General features: G+C 38.7%; 1 protein-coding gene across 2 annotated transcripts; it reads right to left on the reverse strand.

The window, feature by feature from the left end:
- Positions 1-1282: 1282 nt before the first annotated feature.
- LOC117830393 (gap junction gamma-1 protein-like) lies at positions 1283-15571 on the reverse strand. 2 transcript variants are annotated; one of them, XM_034708498.1, is made up of 3 exons: positions 15247-15571; positions 12719-12791; positions 1283-4030 (listed from the first exon to the last, which is right to left on the reverse strand). In XM_034708498.1, the coding sequence occupies exon 3, from the start codon at positions 3975-3977 to the stop codon at positions 2616-2618; it is 1362 nt and encodes a 453-aa protein (XP_034564389.1). In that variant the 5' UTR covers positions 3978-4030; positions 12719-12791; positions 15247-15571; the 3' UTR covers positions 1283-2615. The 2 variants fall into 2 exon arrangements, with proteins under 2 accessions (XP_034564389.1, XP_034564390.1); XM_034708499.1 differs by lacking the exon at positions 12719-12791.
- Between the last annotated feature and the right edge of the window lie 3857 nt (positions 15572-19428).

A 19428-nucleotide genomic window follows, 5' to 3' on the forward strand; every position in this document is an offset into this window, starting at 1 on the left:
TTTCGCACACCCTTAAAATTTTACATAATCTCAAATATTGTCATGAAATATTTGTGGAAAAATCTTTTTTGAGTTTCAAACATTAGACAGACATAAACAAATGAAGGGTTCATTTGCAAAAACAGTTAACTCACGTTTAAAATAAAAAAAATGTTTCAAAAAAACATTTTTTCGAATACTAGCTTTTGGTATGATCAATCAACTGAGGTTGGTGGCTTTGACGAAGTCAAAATGACTTAACTTATCAGAGGTATCTTGAAAATGTAACTTTTTAGGAATCTGTATCAAAACAGAAATATGTTTTTTGAAAATGTATAAAACGGAGTTATCTGTTTTTGCAAATGAACTCTTTAAATACAAATTATTATTTTTTTGTTTATTGTTAACAAGAAAAATTAACAAAGCTGAATTCTTGACATTTTCAATATGTCAGTTCTCAACATTGTTAGTATCAAAGTCAACAAATAACAGAGAACGTGTTCAAAACTGAACAAAGAATAAAATAAACCTGGCCATGACTGTACTAAAATAAATTGCACTTGAAGACCTAAGAGTGATTCTCAATGCAATATTTGGGGTGTCCGAAAGCTTTTTTCCACCACTGTATATATATTGCAACCTTTATTTCCAATTATTTTTTTCAGTGACCCTGATCCTCTTCCGTACATTCCAGATTCATCCCTGCAGTGGAAATAAGGTTAAGTAGTTATGCAATAGCGTTCATAGAAACTTAAATTCAGCCTTAAGAATATCTGGAAAAACGGTTGATATTACTGAACTGGAAGAAAGTTGCTCCACCCACCCACACTCATCTCATCCGTAATATTCTGTCTAGTCTTCAGTTGGAAAAGATCTGATACAGTGTAAATGGTGCCCTCCAGAACTTTCATAGCACTTGGGATGGTTTCATGAACTTTGTCAAGGATCTTGATGGGCTGCAGTTGGACTGATTAACAGCCAGCAGGTTTGGTATACTGTTAAATTACTTTGACTGGCTTCTGGCTTCGTGAACAATATAGATTTATCATCTGGATCCTCTTTCAAAATTGTTTCATCCCTTCTTGCCCAGCAGGTGGCAGTGTCCCTGTATATACATTTGTCTCAGTGAAGAAACTACACTGGTTAAGTGAATATTTACTCTCAACACTCTCAACAAGTAAACTGTAACCAATGTAGGTACTGGTTCAATCTTCAATCTACGGATTTAGTTAAGTTCACATGTTCTTGATTTTGTCTACCACAGCACCAAAATTGGAACATGTAAGACAAGAAAAACATGACAGATAATACAATTTCTTTATTCAAAACATGCACTTATCGTTTACAAAAATATCTTTCACAAAACACTGGCACAGTGCGAGGGAGTAGCCTCAATGGCATTTCAATTTGAAAATCTGCGAATAAAAGTTCTGTCTAAATAAAGAAGAAGGCTATACAAGGCCTGAAAAAAAAACACAACAGGCAAGGTGCACTGGCAAAAAAAATGGAAAATTTGTTCAATACACAACCTTCTAGTCTAACCTAGAAAATCTTCATAGAATAAACTAAAACAACAAAAAGTATATGGCAAATATTGCAACAGCTCAACAATGTGACAGTTTGAACATAGAACTCAGTCCATTACACTCTCCCAAAACTCCCACTGACATTGATTCAAAACAACGTTGAGGCTTATTTTGCCTTTCCAAAATAGCACAGCAACACTGTAAACTAATAAACTGAAAATTTGCCTATGGAAAACATCGATCCAAATCAAACCTGGTGTAAATAATGATAAAATTGTGCATATTTTACAACAATATTGCTTAAAGCTCAACCCCTGTATGGCTATTTCAATAGTAGACAGTAATATCGGTTTTCAGTCAAGTGATAAAAACCTTTTGGAGAAATAATGCCTCATTCATTAGTTGTATTTAAGGTCAATGAAGCACTTTGACTGTTTTAGTAAGGCATCTTAGGTTACAGCACAGAGGCATCTGCATATTCACCAGGAATCAACGACAGCACCGACAGCTTCCTGTAGAAACTGAACAAAGAACACAGTGGCAACAAATATTTATACCACTTTGCTGCAAAACAAAATGGTCACATCTTCTTGTTCCTTTTGTGTTACTTTTACTGGTTTATCTTTCAAATCCCCAGCAGCAGAGTCAATGTACTGGAGGCTAATTAAACCTAAATATTAATGCCATATGTACTAAGGTAACACTATCAACCAGTCCTTTTGAAGCTAATACTAAAGGGTGAAAGTGGTTTTATTTTGGATACTGTTGTCAAGTTATCTTAAAGTCCTGATATTTACAAGAGTGCAAAATAATCATATTTATCCTGATTTAAAAACAGATTTGCATATTTGTATTACTATGTACACATTTAGAAACCCTTGTATTCTCCATGTGTATGTATTTGTAGCAGATTATTTAAGTGCTACGTGTTCACTGGATTGACTGACTGCTGGCTGGCACAAGGTAGATTCACTGCAACTATCTTAACGGTATGGAAACAAAAAGAACATAAACTTGGGGATGTGCCCATGTGTTTATAATATGAACACACAAATAATAACTAGAGAGATTTTGATTGTTAAAACTTTTCAAAGTGTCACAGTGTTTATGTCAGATCCACTCTGAACCCTTAATGACGCCATATTTGCTGCTGCTGGTGCTGCTGCCTCTGTCTGCCTCCGTCTTGCTCACGGTGTGTTTGGAGGCCGGTCTGTGTTTGCGTTCTCTGTGAGGCTTGCTGTGGTTATTACTGTGGCTCTGTGGCTGGCTGTAGGCCTGACTGTCAGCCTCCGGCCTGCTCTGAGGCTCATGGATGTCCTTTTGAACGCCTTTGGGTGAATCTCCCATCCTGTGCGTGGACAGGTTTTCATCATTATTGGTGTACTGCTGGCGCTCCTCCTGGGCTATGTTCACATGGTTCTGCCTGCACGCCATCTTGGCATTGCTGAGATCGGTGATGGGTAGCGGTTGTCCTGTAGATACAAGATGAGGCTTGATGGCAATGTTGTACCCGGGTGGAGCTGATGGTGCGCTCCAAGAAAAAGGGTAGCTGCTGTAATCCTCTCCGCTTAAACCGGCCTCGTTCAGAGCTCCATGTTCACGTGTGAGCCCATACAGCTCCTCGTCAGAGAGCTCTGACCTGTGAGAGCGAACAATCTCACAGATGGTTCCAACACCCAGGTGAAGCATCTCCCATATGTTGAGCGCCAGGCAGAGCAGGGAGACTGTGTACATGATGAGGAGGAAGATGGTTTTCTCAGTGGGCCGTGACACGAAGCAGTCAACGCTGTGAGGGCAGGGCAGGTCTGAGCACACGTAGGAAGCAGGAACAGCGAAACCATACAGAGCGTACTGACCACACAAAAAAGCCACCTCCAGCAGGGATCGGGCCAAGAGCTGGAGCACGTAAATACGCATCAGTCCATCCGCTTTGATACGCTGCCGCCCATCATGACGTACTTTCACCTTCACTTGTCCCTCCCCACTGTTTTCCTTTGCTGCTCCTCCACCATCACTCTCCTCTGCCATCTCGTAGATCATCGGGTCTTCCTCTTGGTCATCCTCTGCCTCTTCAATGCCTCTGTGCTGCCTCCTGCCTGACAGGTAGTGCTTCTTGGATTTCCTACGTGAATACCCACCCGCTCCCACTCCCCCTGTCTGCTCCTCTGCCCGAGTGATCTTGTTGACAGCGTAGCCCAGATACATGAGTGAGGGCGTGGCCACCAGTATGATTTGGAAAACCCAGAACCGTACATGCGAGAGAGGAGCGAAGGCGTCATAGCAGACGTTCTCGCAGCCAGGCTGCCCTGAGTTGCAGACAAACTTGCTCTGCTCATCGTAGTAGATGGACTCGCCTCCCACGGCCGTCAGCACAATACGGAACACAATGAGAACCGTGAGCCAGATCTTGCCCACGAATGTAGAGTGGTTGTGGATTTCTTCCAGCAGACGAGTCAGGAAACTCCAACTCATGGTAGTGGCAGGGAAACTACAGTGAGAGGTAACCTTCACCTCCTGTTACTCCCCTGTGGAGGGAGCAGAAATAATTATTATTTCCACCAAGTACAATACGAGGACTACTCCCCGCCTGCTTCACTGTGTCTGGAGAGTGAAGAACAAAACAAAAGAAGTATTTAGTGACATGTCTTTTTGTGTTAGTCTCTCAATTTGTCTCTTTTCTACACACACACAGTATAAAAAGGCAAGTTTTGATTCTACAAATAAAGACATCGCACACTCTAGAAGTCCCCAAGTATCTAACTCAGTACTTTGTCTTTCCTGCAGTATACACGGTTATCAAATAGTGCATTTCTCCACAATAACAACACGTTTATCTTTGATTCTTTTAATAGCTGTGCCCTACAGCTCACGTCTAAACACACCCTTGGCAATAGTACACAAAGGGAAGAGTAATGACAACAAAGGAATGTCTAACCATAATTGCTATTGTTAACTGAATGTCCCTGATAGGCATTTTATGGTGGGTCATTACTAAGTCTCACTGTCCGGATGTTCCATGAAGTAAAATTAAGAATGAAACGTATTTTTGTGCTGGAAATACAAAGCTTTTTATCCACTACCAATTCAAATTATATTTAAAACGTTGGAAGATGAGATGGCCTGCTCACTGTGATACTGCATATATGAGATGAGACCAAGCAGACCCACCTCCCCTTTATTTATTTTGTTTTATTTTATTATTACCACTTTTTTTTTTCTATTTTTGTTAAAATTATTATTTTTTCCTACCTTATTGGAATCTATTTTCTCATGTAATAAACAATTATCACAATTGTTTTTCATTTTCCATGGATATGTATGTGTGTACACATTTATGCGAACGTGTATACGTGTCATAATTAATCTGTTTGATTTTTGTATTGCTATTATTATGATTATTATTGTTATAATTATTGTAATGATAATAATATTTTTTTTTCTTAATATTGAAGGGTTATATTGTTAATATATATATATATATGAAGAGTTAATTTGCAAAAACAGTTAACTCATTTTTGAAAAATTAAAAAAATCCTAAAAAATAAATTTCATCACAAGTGTGGTCATTGTTATTTGTAATGTTGTCTGTTCGACATCAACAAATATAATATAATAATAGTCTAATCATATGTACCCTGTTGATGCCACTAAACAAAAGGGGCTCATATATATATCTGTCACCATTATTGTAAAATCCTGTGAATGCTAATAAAAAATTGATTAACTGATAAAAAATAAAAAAATAAAGTTTTTTCTAATACTAGCTTTTGGTATGATCAATCAACTGAGGTTGGGTGGATTTGACTAATTCAAAATGACTTTACTAATCAGAGATATCCTTTATTAGGAATCTGTATCAAAAAGAAATGTGTTTTTTGAAAATGTGTAAAAATGGAGTTATCTGTTTTTCAAATGAACCCAAAGTCTAACGCAGTTGATACATTATGGTCAATGTGTCAAATTCTAGCATTTCCTTGCGCAGCTATGTAAAGTACTTGATTGGCATTTTCATTGCAACAGTCTGCTTTCGAGAAACAGCAAACTGTTGCTATGAAAAATACACCATTACAAGGGTGCGACTCTAATCACTTAATGTGATCAAATCAATGCGCTGGAATTAGTGCGGTCAATTTAACATACAGTATGTTTGTTTATGCTGGGGAATCCAAGAGAACTGTTGCAGAGGGGAGGTTTAAGACACAAAAACTGCAGGCTGCGACAGAAAAAGAGTTTTTTCATTGCACATGAAGTAAAGGTGTAACAGAACAGAGAGAGGGGTGCTGAAGGGCTGATCATTTGTAAAGATCATAGATCTTACAGTGACGAAGCAGAAAAACTCAAATCAGGTGCGGCTGATTCATGACTTGTGTTCTCATCTGTCTCATTTGACCATCAGTGGAAATGCTCAGTTCAATGTAAGTAACAACAGCGAGTTAAGAGGCTACAAAGGTAACAGTTACTACAGACACAGTTCAAACTGTTAAGTGTAACTGACTATTTTTAATGGAAGAAATGTTAACATTCTTAAATCAATTAAATGATTTCCAAATTAAAACTTGATGGAAAAATATTAAGTAAGGTGCCATGTCATAGGTAAGAAATTTGCAGTGTGTAGATTTTTATGGCGCAGGATGCAGTTCAGAATGAGACAAAACCCCTCTGCTTCATATCAGAGTCCTGCTCACCCCGTCAAGGTTCCAATATATGTCAACCCATTCACTATAAATTACACTGGGGCTGCATGTGTATGGCCAAGCTGATAATCACAATCCTTTGATCAATATTGAGATCACTTGAAAACAAGACTTTTACTTGTAGAGGAGTACCTTTACAGCGTGGTACTACCATAATTTACTTGAAGATCATTTACAGATTATTAACTAAAATGTAAATAATCTAAACTTGCAGACAAGACATAACAGTACAGGGGAAGCCGCTCTGTGAGAGCTTTAGGCTAAGAGTGTGTGGACACGTGCGTGCGTGCGTGCGTGCGTGCGTGCGTGCGTGCGTGCGTGCGTGCGTGCGTGCGTGCGTGCGTGCGTGCGTGCGTGCGTGTCTGTATGGAGAACAAACTATTCGGAAAGTATTTTGAGCAGATTAAGGTTGTTAACAAACATCAATATCAGCTGGAGAATATAGATAGACAACCGAATATATAAACTAAAAACTTAAATAGGGTAATGCATTTCTTATAACACTATTTTCCAATCAACGACCAAATACTTGTAGAGTTTTCTAAGGCTGGGGCATGCATTTTAAATGTCAATAATCACTGTCGGTCATGTTTCATTGACCATGGGAGGGCCAATATATTTTGAATGCAATTAAATGTGATTAAATGTGAAGCCCTTGGCGCGCTGGTGGTCTACACGCCCCACATACAGAGGCAACAGTCCTCGTCGCAGAGGTCGCCGGCTCGATTCCCGGCTACGACCATCTCCCGCATGTCTTCCCCCACTCCCCGCATCTCCTGTCTCTCTTCAGCTGTCCTATCGAATAAAGGCAAAAAGCCCAAAATATAACTTAAAAAAAAAAAAAAATGTGCAGCCCTTCATGACATCTTGCTCAACACCTTTACTATCAGAATTCAATCAAATGTAGAGTTTAAATTAACTACAAATCCATGTAATGAAACAATGAAACAACACAACAACATTATAGACCAGAGTTAGCTTTAAAAATAGCAAAGCTAACACACACTCTTTGTTCTATAATTAGCCAGACAAAGCCAGGGTAAAGACATGCTCCGAGGCAGTAGCACAGCACTGGCTATCTGCAAAGAAGAAAAGCAGAGAATAACATCAGTCTGCATGGTTACAAAAAAGTATAGAGTAAACTTTTGATGCAATCTACTTGAGAAAAGCAATTTTTGCCTCTACTGAACTAAACCACCTCATGCTGTACCCAACCTTGAAAAGCTCTGCTTAACCTGCAGACATCCATCTGCCAGAATCTTAAGCTGCAGACATCTCCCGGAGTCACTCATGCAAGAGGAAATCTAAAAGACACAGACCTCTGTAGGACAGACTGTGCCTGCATGTGTGTGTTAGTGTTAGTGTGTGGGAGTTTTTTGTAGGGATAGTGTGTATTCCAGCATTCGAGGCTAAAGCTTGGTTCCCTATAATAACACGCACTTGACGTCAGTCCACTAACAGGGCACAGGGACCAAGGCGAACAAGACCAGGTGATAATGGTGAAGCCTTGAGGTTGTTATGGGACTGTCACTGTATGAAAGAAATGATGTTATCAAACCGTTTTGGAGAATAAAAACAAATTTGCTATGATGTTTTGAGCTTGAATTATATAGGTAATCTTAAATCAGCTTTCCCTTTTGATCTGAGTGTGAACACTAATTGGCCAAGTGAGGGCCTCTGGCTATTTGGCCATATGAAAACATTTCAAAGGATTTGCTGTTATTTCTTTTCTGACTGACAAGATGAGACAATTACTCTGTGTGCAGGGAACTAGTCAGAATGAACTTTGATAATTTGCAGTTACTTCAAACATTTAAGTACAAAATCTCTGATGCTGTGATCTTTTTAGATCACCAGAACAATAGTAGTTGCTGCTTTGTATTTCTTTTAACTGAACCCAAATTTATTTAACTTTGTTTGGAACATCGACTGTATATAGAATGTACAATTTCCACCCATTGTGAGCTTTGAAGTCAAAAGACGGGTGCTGACCAAGCGGCAAACTCCGGTCTCAAACGATGAAGCCAATGCGGAAGTGATATAAACTGCAATACATCGAAAATCCGCTTGAGGCTGGCTGCAGAAACACCGGAAACCACATAGATATGAATGGGAAAAAGACGATCTTTGCAGCATTAATAAACATGTTTACAGCCTGGTTCAAAAAACGTCTTGGCCCTACAACGCTAATCTCTCTATCGGCACACACTGTACGGGGGGTGAATTTTTTTCTAACATGACGGTTAAGAAGATATTAAGATTATGAGTTTTGCCCAAATAAGGACATGACTGACGTGACTCCCGGTCGGGAACACACAGCCATTGGCTAAGAGACTCACACTACGTCACACTCTGCCTAGTTGAGTTCCGCATTACCAATATGGCTGCTGCCGTCGATTTGCTTCAAAACAGCTCTCAGGAACAGATGGGTGACGTCACGGATACTACGTCCATATTTTATACAGTCTATGGTGCTGACATATTGCGCTGGTGTAATCGAGGCATGCACAGAAGCAACCTGGCTGGGAGCGTCATGGGACTGACGTTGCACTAGCGAGGCTAGTAAAAACACACATTAAACTTACTAATAAAACATTGAGGATCCCTCAGGTGGGCACACTACACAGCAGAACATACTTTTTTGTTGATTTGAAGCAGACACTTATGGCTTCAGAAAGTGAAATGACTCTTGTAGTAGTGTAAGTCTAATTTGTTTTTTTTGCCACCCCTCCTCTAATCTGATGTTTTGTATTTTCCTTATTTTATTTTCTATCTGTCATTTCTTGTATCGTTTTGTAGTCTTTGTCTTGTGATATTTGTCTTGTCTCTATTTCCTAGTCTTGTATTTTATCTAAAAGTTGTTGTTCTATTAATTCCCATGCCCTTAGTGTTTCCTGTTTTATTTGTAGGATTTACTCTTAAGGCGTGTGTCCAGTTTTATTTCATAAGCTGTTTTCGAAACCGCCTACTATACTAGCAGTACGTACTGATTTGGTCAAAATTCAGTATGTAGTAAGCAGTACGTGAACAACAGCAAAATCTGCAGTGTGACAAAAATCCCCAGATGTCTACTGAATCAGGAAAATTTCTCAGTATGCATCGGACCAGTCTGCCTCACGTAGTTTCCCACAATGCACAGCGCTAACATTCCACTATTAATTTTTTTGACAGAGGAACTTTTTTATTATGTGCTGTGAAAATTATTAAATTACATATAAACCACTTCCTAACTTTTTAAATCATAAGTGATGCTAAAGAAGCAGTTTCTCTATCAGCTTGGCCGTTGTTTACTTCTACTTTCCGAAACTGGAAATCCTGTGACGTCTGGTCCAGCGTCCTGCAGAACAGATCGAACAGAACAGTCACACTAAATACTAAATTCAAACGCAGCATGTTTACACATTAGTAGGTAGTATGTAGCAGGCAGTTTTAAAAACAGCCCTGGGTTTTCCCTCAGTTTGATTGCTCCTCATTTGTTTCACCTGTGTCTTGTTTTCACACCTATATTTGATTAGCCAGTTTGTATTTAGTGTTTCCCTCCTCTGTGACAGTTTATTGCGTCTTTCCCCCATCGCCTGCGAGTCCTTGTGTTTTTTGTGTGGTTTCCTGGTGTTATTTATGTTCGATTTTCAGTTGATTTTCAACTATTTAAAAGTATGCTATTGTTGAAAATTTTGCCCTTTTTTCATGAAAATGATGTCCGCAATTTGATCCTTGTTTCATGTTTTTTCCTAAATCTGACTATCTTTGGTGTTTCCTACAATTGCAAAAATGGTAAAATGATACCACTGGTTTTTAAAGTTTTTTTAGATTACTGTACTTCTTTCAGTAGCTGATCTCTTCATTGAAATTTACGAATGAGTGCAAATTCAACTAGCATAAATAAGCCTCCATATTTTATTGATGCCATGCCACTGACACGTTGTGTATAACATACTTGCATTGAGTCATTCTGATATTTTATGACAATAAGTTAAATAATTATGTCATCTGGCACCAGGCCCAGCTTCTGCTAACAAGATTCCTCGTGTCTCTCTCTGTAAAATAAAAAAAGTCTTGGCCGTCTCATTAAGAGTCACATGCCCTCTAAAACTGCACATCTGGCCATGTTGTGTAATGTGCTTATTTCGAGGCTCAGTAGCACAGCAATCATCACCCAAACACAAGTCTCGTGGTCGGCAAGAAACTGACAACAAACCTCAATGCTGCTCATTTTCAGCTAAAAAAACTACAAACTGTGTCTTTCACAGCCTGTGTGTTATTTACTCATCAACAGAGGTTCAACTCAGGCCATATTCAAATATTCAGACAACAACCCCAGCAAAGTTGTTTAGAAAGGTAGATAGGGCCTCATTTTCAGAACACAGACACAAACTAATGGAATTATCAAGTTAAACTTATTTTTTGTTTTTTGTATTCATATCTTTATTTGCAGAGAGTGGTCTAGTCTCACACTGTAGCAACAGCTCCACAGCCCAAATTGCTAGTAATGCCACATCGGCCGCCTAAAGGTGTTATAGTGCATTTTCCCCAGATGTCTCCCAGCCCCATGACCAACAGCCTCCAGTTTCCTACAGTGCTAGTTTAGGAACTATTTGACTGTAACTTTAAAGAGCATGCCTATCTAAAAGGCTTCAAGCTGTGAGGGTGGAGGTTTGTGGTTTCCTTCAAAGCAGCCAAAGTGATGCTACACCAAAAATCTATCTTATGGGAAAGAAACACTCACATGTGTAAACTTGAAAGGGAACTGTAAAAAGTTTGTAGTATGCTGACTCTGTACTTTGTTTTTGTAGGTATTCTGGGGGGCTTATTTCTGTCTTGATTAAAAACACACTACAGACTACAATTCTGACAGTGAACATGGTCAGCATCTTTAATGTAACAAACACCTACAAAGTCATGGACACAAGGCAGAGACAGCTTTACTACTATTGCACATTTTGCACAATTCTTAAAAAATGTAATACAATTAAATAATGTGAAAATGTAATAGGAGACATGAGTGAACGTCTTGAGCTGATTCCATGTTATCCTTAAGAGCCGGCAAGACAACTCTGTTAGAAATTCAGACCAACCAACAAACTGAGGCATGACTGTCAGGCCAACCAATGGGCATTAATCATGACTGGATCCAAAATAAAGAGCAATGACAACAGACTAACAATACCCTGCCTTACACCTCAGCAAACCTACTGAAGTAATTATCCGTCAAGAAGAGACTAGGGGTGTTATCATCATCACCCAAACTTAATCTCCAGAGTTTCCACGCAATGTACATCCAGACATGGATCCCGCAGGGTTACAGCAACACATGTCAAACAGGAGATGCAATACAGTGCAACACAATGTCAAAATGACAAAAGCCTTTAGCAGAGAGTTAATTTGTTGTGCCAAAGGAGCCACTGTAGGTACGACATGCTCTCATAAGACATTAATCATCCAGCTAGGAAGAGCTAGGGACTACCCTGCATTACCTTATGAACTAAACATTAGTACCTTTTTCAAACATATTGTTATGTTTTTTTTCTTGGTTGACTTTATGGCGACCTCAGGGAAAAATGTAACCCAAGGTTGAGAGACGTTCAGTGTGATCTTAGCCCAGTGTTATCAACAAATGATAAAACCTTTTTATTTTACAACACATCTATTGGTTTAAACTGTGTGTACAGAAACAGGAGTTCTCTGGATATACCTAAGGAGGAAAGAAAAGCTGATAACTTTGTGAAACAAGTACTTGAGAGGCAGTTAAAACCATCAACTACTTATTATTGTTTTAGTTTTAGAGGAGAAGAAGGGAACCTTACCTCATTTGTGATGAAATGTTAAGACATATCTTTCAGACTAAATAGCCTGCCTGTGCCTGATATTATATTTATAGTTGGGCGCAAAAAAATAATGAAAATGTCTTCATTATCGCAACATGAGCCTTTAAAATAACTACATCCTGAAAGCATGAATATGTTGCAATAAATAAGGAATGTTATTTGACTTAAACAGACTATGCTTTGTCCCACTGCATGAGTATATTTCTACTTGCAAGCACATGCCGCAACATTGAATATTTACATTACGACACAAAGCAGGAGTTGTAGCTTTAAAGCATAGTATACGTGTGTGTGTTAACATCACCAATCTTGTCAGCATTAACACAACTTACAGTCCTACTGCTCTCTGTAAATTCAGTCACAGTGCTCTGACATACTGATCTTACAACACTGCGCATTTACAGATTCATGACATGTGAAAGCATGGTTTGGGTAGGATAACAGAGCATACCAGGCCGGGCATCAACAGCCTGCATATTAAGAGCTAGTACAGGATTGCATCTGATAAACCTCTAGTATGAGTAAGTGTCTTAGCTATACTCAGGCATGTCTAAATTACTAAAACTAGTCAAATTAAAAGGTAGAAAAAATAGCTAACACTATATTCTAAATGTCGGTGTCCTTTTAAGCGGAGGGCCTGATAGATTAAAATCACTGTTCTGTATTTTGTGCATGTTGAAATTAATATCTTTACCTCCTTTTGTTACGTCCTTCCAGTCCTTCTTGTTTCCCAAGCCAGAAAGAATAGATATTTCAAACCCATGTGCCTACAAACAGCGCACAGAGGTAACACCATTAAACATTGTTGGATACAGTTTTATACATTTTCTATATTCAACAGGAAAATTGTTCACTGGCAGTGTCTTGGTGATTTCCAAGAACACGAAAATAACAATATATATCTTCTTTTTTTTTTTACTTAGAAAGAAGAAAAAGTGAACATAATAATTTTGGTTTTCTAAGTTGAAACCTAAATGTTTATTGGCTCTCTCATCACATTCTCATAAACGGCTAAACAATCCTGGTTTTCAGAAAAGCCACAAACTGTTTTATGTTGGAACTTATTTTAGCCAATTGCTTTAATGCTGTGAGGAATACAATGAACACCCACTTTGGCTTCCACTGTTTAATAGTAAAGTAAATTGAGAAAGCTAATTAGATATCTATGTGTTTTGGGACTGCTGGCTGGACTAAAGTTGTTATTTATGGGCTCCTGAGATGATTACATTTTTTGCCGTTCTTTCTGAAGCAGTCATGAAAGCTTGATGATGATAGTAGTAAGTTGGAACCACCAACTTCTCTAGGGGTGTCTGGGGTAAAGGTCTAAGGAGGAACAATCATGTGTCTGATTAAAGGGTAAAGGAACTTGAACATCCTCCACTCCTATCACACCTTATCACACATAACTTTTGATTGGAGGCTGTGGTTATAGTGAAAATACAATTCCACACAAAACAATTAGAAAAATATCATACACTTGATTTTCACAAGTTTGTTCAAAAATACTATTCTTACATTAACCCTCCTGTTATGTTGCGGGTCAAATTGACCCATTTTAAAGTTCACAAATCTAAGAAAAAAATGTTAAAAGTATTATTTTGCATTTCTAATTTCACAGTGGATAAAAGGCTAGTGATATTCAGAGGTTCCTTCCATTATATGCCTTCCAAACCAGCTAAATACAGCATAAAAATCTGGGCAGCATGTGACAGAAGGGGACTCGTGTGAATTTATCAACATCACTACATTAAAAAAAAAAAAATTTAAATGTAAAATAAAATAAACAGAAATCTATGTCATGTAAAACTATTGTATTCATACTTAGGTCTTTCCAATGTACATTAAAAAAGTTTTAACATGAATTTTTATGAAAAACAAGTGAGTTATCCTCATTGAACCATGATCTATGAGGATTAAAGAACACTATTGTACTAACTATTGATTTAAATGGTTAGTAATGGAGTTAATAATGACATTAAAAAAAATTGTATTGCAATTTTTTGGGGTTCTGACACTTGGATAATTAAATATGCCTTGGGTCAAGTTGACCCAGGAACATTATTGCTGTCCCGAAAAACATATTAAATTCCCTACAGCTCCAATTGCAAAATAAATTCATTTTAACATTTAAAACCAAGTAAATTCATCTGATGACCTTTTGCAACAGTGATTTGGATTTGAAACTAGATACTGAAACTACTGATCATTTATTTTTTGCACTGTATTCACTCTAAAGCTTTCTTGCAGGATGAATGGTACATGGATGTCTTTACCAACTGGTTTTTCAGCTGCCAAAATTCATTCACAAAAAATCAAGTTTGGACAACTAAAGAGATTTTTTTTTAGTGTGTGTACAAGAAGCAAAAAACAAATTTTACTACTTATTATGGGTTTTTATCTTACATATGTTTATGTTTATGTTTATTTATTTGCACAATTAAAAGAAAATACACACAGAAAAAGAGGAAAGATAAATAATATACTGTGCAGGAAGAGGTAGAAAACTCAGAGAACTTATTTGAAGCCTCCACCCAAATAATGTTCTAATATAAAAAAAATATTAAAAGATACTAATTTGACACATATAAAGACAATAGTTGATACTAAAAATAAAATAACATAGGAATATACAAATTTAACAATTAACATAAATACAGTTAATACATCAACAGAATTCAAAAGATAGATAGATAGAAGCCCTTAAAAACGTTTTTTATTCATTTATTTTATGGAAATGAAAATGCAAATAATCTTTATTTGCATGATAATTCCACTCACAAGGAAATCCTTTGCAATTTTATTGTTTATATTAAGTTTTCTGCCCAGTTATTCATTCTTACTGTCACTCTTGGTGACAGGGGATAAGGTGTGGTGTCGGTTGACTTAACACAATGGAAAGAAGGAAGTTTTCAAGATTTGTTTTATTTTTATTAACTCCATGGAAGTATAAGTTAAATGCTTACAGAGTTCTGACAACCTATTTCAAGAACATCTGTCGTTTTGAGACTTTTAAAAGACAGCTCACAAAGTTCCTTTCATGAAGGCAACAAATGAGCTAGCAAACACGAGGAGTTCAGTGATGGAGCTAGCTTACAATATGGCAGTTAATTAAGTGAAAACTCATCCTAAAGCCATTTAACATTTCCCTTAAAACCCTAATCATGCAATTCCTAAAAATATTCAGTCACATATAACTAAAGCACGACACATATTTTGACTTACCTTCTGTGTGAATTCATCACAGCATCCTCACCTTTTCAGTCTCTCATTTGGCGCCGTTTGAAAGGAGCTGGATTAACGTAAACACTTCACAAATCAACCGGCATGAAACGGAACCACTCTGAAGGGGAATAAAACCTTCATCACGGAATAAAGGAAACAGATATAATACTGACGTCCATGCTGTAAGATTAAGTCATTTTTTTTAACAAATCTAAGTTCCAGCTAATTAAGGGAAAGTAATGTCTTTCACCCTGAAAACAACACTGAGGAGGGAGTCAGCCTAATTGTATGAGCAGAGGAAGACTCAGACGGCTGGTATATGGTAAGGAGGGGCGTGAGTTTGGGGAGAGAGAGAGAGAGAGAGAGAGAGAGAGAGAGAGAGAGAGAGAGAGAGAGAGAGAGAGTCAAAAAGTCAAGCATCATAATGCTCTTCTCTTTCAGTTCACTTTCTTCCTTTTGGTATCACTATAAGAGGCAAAAAAAATCTCCATCATTGCCACTCTTTTCATCTCCTTTAGTTTCTTGCAGTGGCGGTTCTAGACCAATTTTACAGGGGGGGCCAGGCTGGGGCCAAGGGTGTTGTCAGAGGGACACATTCAACCCTGACAAGAGAGACTGAGAAGGGCGAGGACCGGCTGAGATCAAACTGGCAAAACATCAGTGCATCCCTATACTGCTGTGTACTATATCAAAATGCAGACTAACAGCAGCTGTTTGGCTGTTTACACTCAACATGAGTCCCTTAGTGCTTGAAGCTTTTTTTATTGTATAATATTTGTTTGGTGTGGAGGGGGGGCCACAGGGGGTCCAGGTTCAGTTTTACAGGGGCACTGGCCCCTGTTGGCCCCTCCCCAGAACAGCCACTGGTTTCTTGCCCGATGCAGAGTACAGAAAGAAAACAAGTACATTGAATAAAAATAAAAAAATCTCAGCTTACTTATAGCCTTTTTAGGATATTAAAGGGATATTTAAGTTTTTTTTAAGTGGGGTCGTATGAGTTACATTTAAGCGGCAACCTCCAGTCTAAAAATATGAGTCCAATGTGGAAGTGCTAAAAACTGCAGTTCATCGAGGATCCGCTTGAGGCTGGAGTACCGGAAACCACATACACACCAATTAAAAAAAGACGATCTTTACAGCAGAAATAAACATGTTTTCAGCCTGGTACAAAAGACGAGTGTAGTCTGGATAGCTAATTTCTCGATCGGCACACACTGTACGGGAGGTGAATTATTTTCAAGCATGGCAATTTTGAAGATATTCAGATTACAATCTTCCAATGAGAGGCACAGCTGACTTGATTGGCTGTTGGGTAGGAGGCTCAAAGCCCGCCTCTTTACGTCACACTGGCTCAACAGCAGCAATATGGTTCCCGCCAACCATTGGCCTCAAAACAGCGCTTCAGAAACAGATGGGTGACGTCACGGATCCTATTTTATTTTTCCATATTTTATACAGTCTATGGTTACATTACACTAGTCCTCCTGCTAGCCACAATGAGTGCCAGTGAGCTCTTCCCCTTTAATGAGAGAATTCCCAGATGACCGGCAGGCAAGCTAGGCTTCAATTCTCTGCAGACGGGGCCACCTATTTCGTGTAATTTCGCTAAAGTTAAGAAAATAAGGTCCAGGCACTCATCACGGTGCAAATGCATGCACTAGTAGAAAAAATTGGAGCTATTCAGTTTGCCGTCAGAAACCCTTTTTGTTTTGGCACTATTTTCGGATGCACCTCACAGACAGGTGTTCTTCCGCTGCATGAGCACGGATACACACCAAAAAAATGAAATATCCCTTTAAAGCAGTTTTTTTTTTTAATATATTGGAATAGCAAAGCTTGTTTCCTTGTGATCACTGGATCATTTTCTTGTGATCTAGAAACATAATAGGCTGATCACTGTTATAGGCTGGACCACCACATGTCATGCTGCCGCTGCTTACACTAAAGCCTGATTTATACTTCTGTGTCGAATTGACTAGAGTCATGACACTTCTTGTCTCGCGTACCTACGCAGAGACTTACGCATGTAGCTGACGTGCACCTTCTCCAAAATGTAACTATGGCTGTTTTCGAAAAAGCCTGCTACATACTACCTACTAATCTAGTAGGCAGTAGGTACTGCCTACAACATACTGCGTATGAATTTCGTATGTAGTATGACAGGTCTGTTCGATCTGTTCTGCAGTATGCTGGGCCAGACGTCGCTGGATTTCCGGTTTCGGAAAGCGGAAGTAAACAATGGCAAAGTTGATAGCGAAACTGCTTCTTTAGCATCACTAATGATTTAAAAAGTTAGAAAGTGGTTTATATGTGATTTAATAATTTTCACAGCACATAAAAACGGAGTTCCCCCCATCAAATAATGATGCATACTGTGAAATTTTCCTGAATCAGTAGACATCCGGGGAGTTTTGGCATACTGCAGATTTAGCTCTTGTTCACATACTACTTACTACATACTGAATTTTGGCCAAATCAGCACGTACTGCTAGTATAGTAGGTGGTTTCAAAAACAGCTGAGGTGTTGAATCCACGAGGACGGCAAGCCCAGCGATTGGTGGCATTGTATTTCCCGCACTTACAGCACTTTCGTGATCCCTGCACATCGGCCGTGTTTTTCATCTCCTTCGACATGTCCTCTCTATCCTTCCCTGTTATCATTGTTTTATGATGAACAGTAGCTGTAAATCAACATAATATGCTCGGAATCAGTGTCAAAAAGTAAACAGAAAATGTAGCGGGGCCAGAAACAAACGACCCAGCTATCAGAGAAACCACACTGCGCATCACGGACACATCGAGACGTAAGTATGTAGTGCTCACGTCTGCTTTGACCACTGCTGTGTATTGTAATCAAAGAAGTGTAAACCAGCCTTAATAGTTAGCAATTGCTGTGTTGGTTTTGTGCTTTTGTAACTCTAGGGATACAAATTATGATCATCTGAGGTTAAGCCGAGATTTCAAAAAGACAACTGGTTACCTTGGACAAATAAGTCACAAAAATGCAGGGATCCATATCAGCTTAGGGCTTCCATAGCATATAAGCTTTGAATTAAAGATCTATTAATACCAGACTGGTCTGCAGGTGCTGCCCAGTCACCAAAGGATGGTGTAGCAGACATAACAGAAATGTGTTGATACACATGTCAATACTCCTACACCCTTTGTATTAAATGCAAAGGTTTGTTCATTGCAGAGCTTCAGGTTCCCTTTGGTTTCATCTCAGTCTGGCAGAATAAACACAAGAAGTAGTTGGTCACGAGTCAGGGCTTCCTAGGAAGGGCAAAGACCAGAGTTGTAAGACACCACATATATTCTCCCCTTTGTTGTCCCTAGACGGGGCCTGAGACTGAACAGACGCCATCAGTTCGTTTCATCTTCTTCCATCAGGCTTTGGATGCACATCATGGATTCTGCTATCAAGTCCTTAACAGAGGGGCACTCCATGAATAATAAAACATAAAGGTCAGTTTATTTGTCATGGAGAACAGAACTGAGCCTGCAAAAACAGCTGTATAGTATCATCTCTGGGACTGGTGGGAGCTCAAAGTTCTAAAAAGTAACCCTGCATATGATCAGCTTGTACACAAACTGCAGATGTGGAGTTTCAAGATTAGGGCAACAGGTTTCCAACAAAAGAGGCTGTGTTGTTGCTTTTAGGGGAGATCCAGTGTGTTTCATACTATTGTCAATCCTGCAGTCTAAAAACATTGACCACTATTTAAAGAAACACACACACCTAACCAATATACAGCACACACTTATATATTCTGCCCCATAATTCAGGGACAAGCAGTCAATGAAGCCAATGTGGAAGTACAAAAAACTGCTGTTTCTCAAGTGTCCATTTGAGGCTGGCTGCAAAACCCAAGGGTACCCTGTTAGCAACGGTGTCAAAGTTACAGTTTTAATATCCTATGGTTTTATGTTCAGAGCTCATGTCTTGCTTCATACACATTGAACAGAGGGATGCCACAGCTGCTACTACTTTAGCAGATTACTCATAAATACACACAAAAGCTTCTTACAATGCAGCAAGGCATGTTTTGTATTTTATATCCTCAAGCACCTGCAGATACAATTCAAGCATTGTCTCTCCTGTTGACGATGACCTACCAGCGATGGAATCTTAGCTCTATCGCCACCGTTTATCTCAAGGACATAGACAAACATCCTCTCCAG

This window comes from Notolabrus celidotus, chromosome 18 (assembly GCF_009762535.1).
Source record: "Notolabrus celidotus isolate fNotCel1 chromosome 18, fNotCel1.pri, whole genome shotgun sequence".
Taxonomy (NCBI): domain Eukaryota; kingdom Metazoa; phylum Chordata; class Actinopteri; order Labriformes; family Labridae; genus Notolabrus; species Notolabrus celidotus.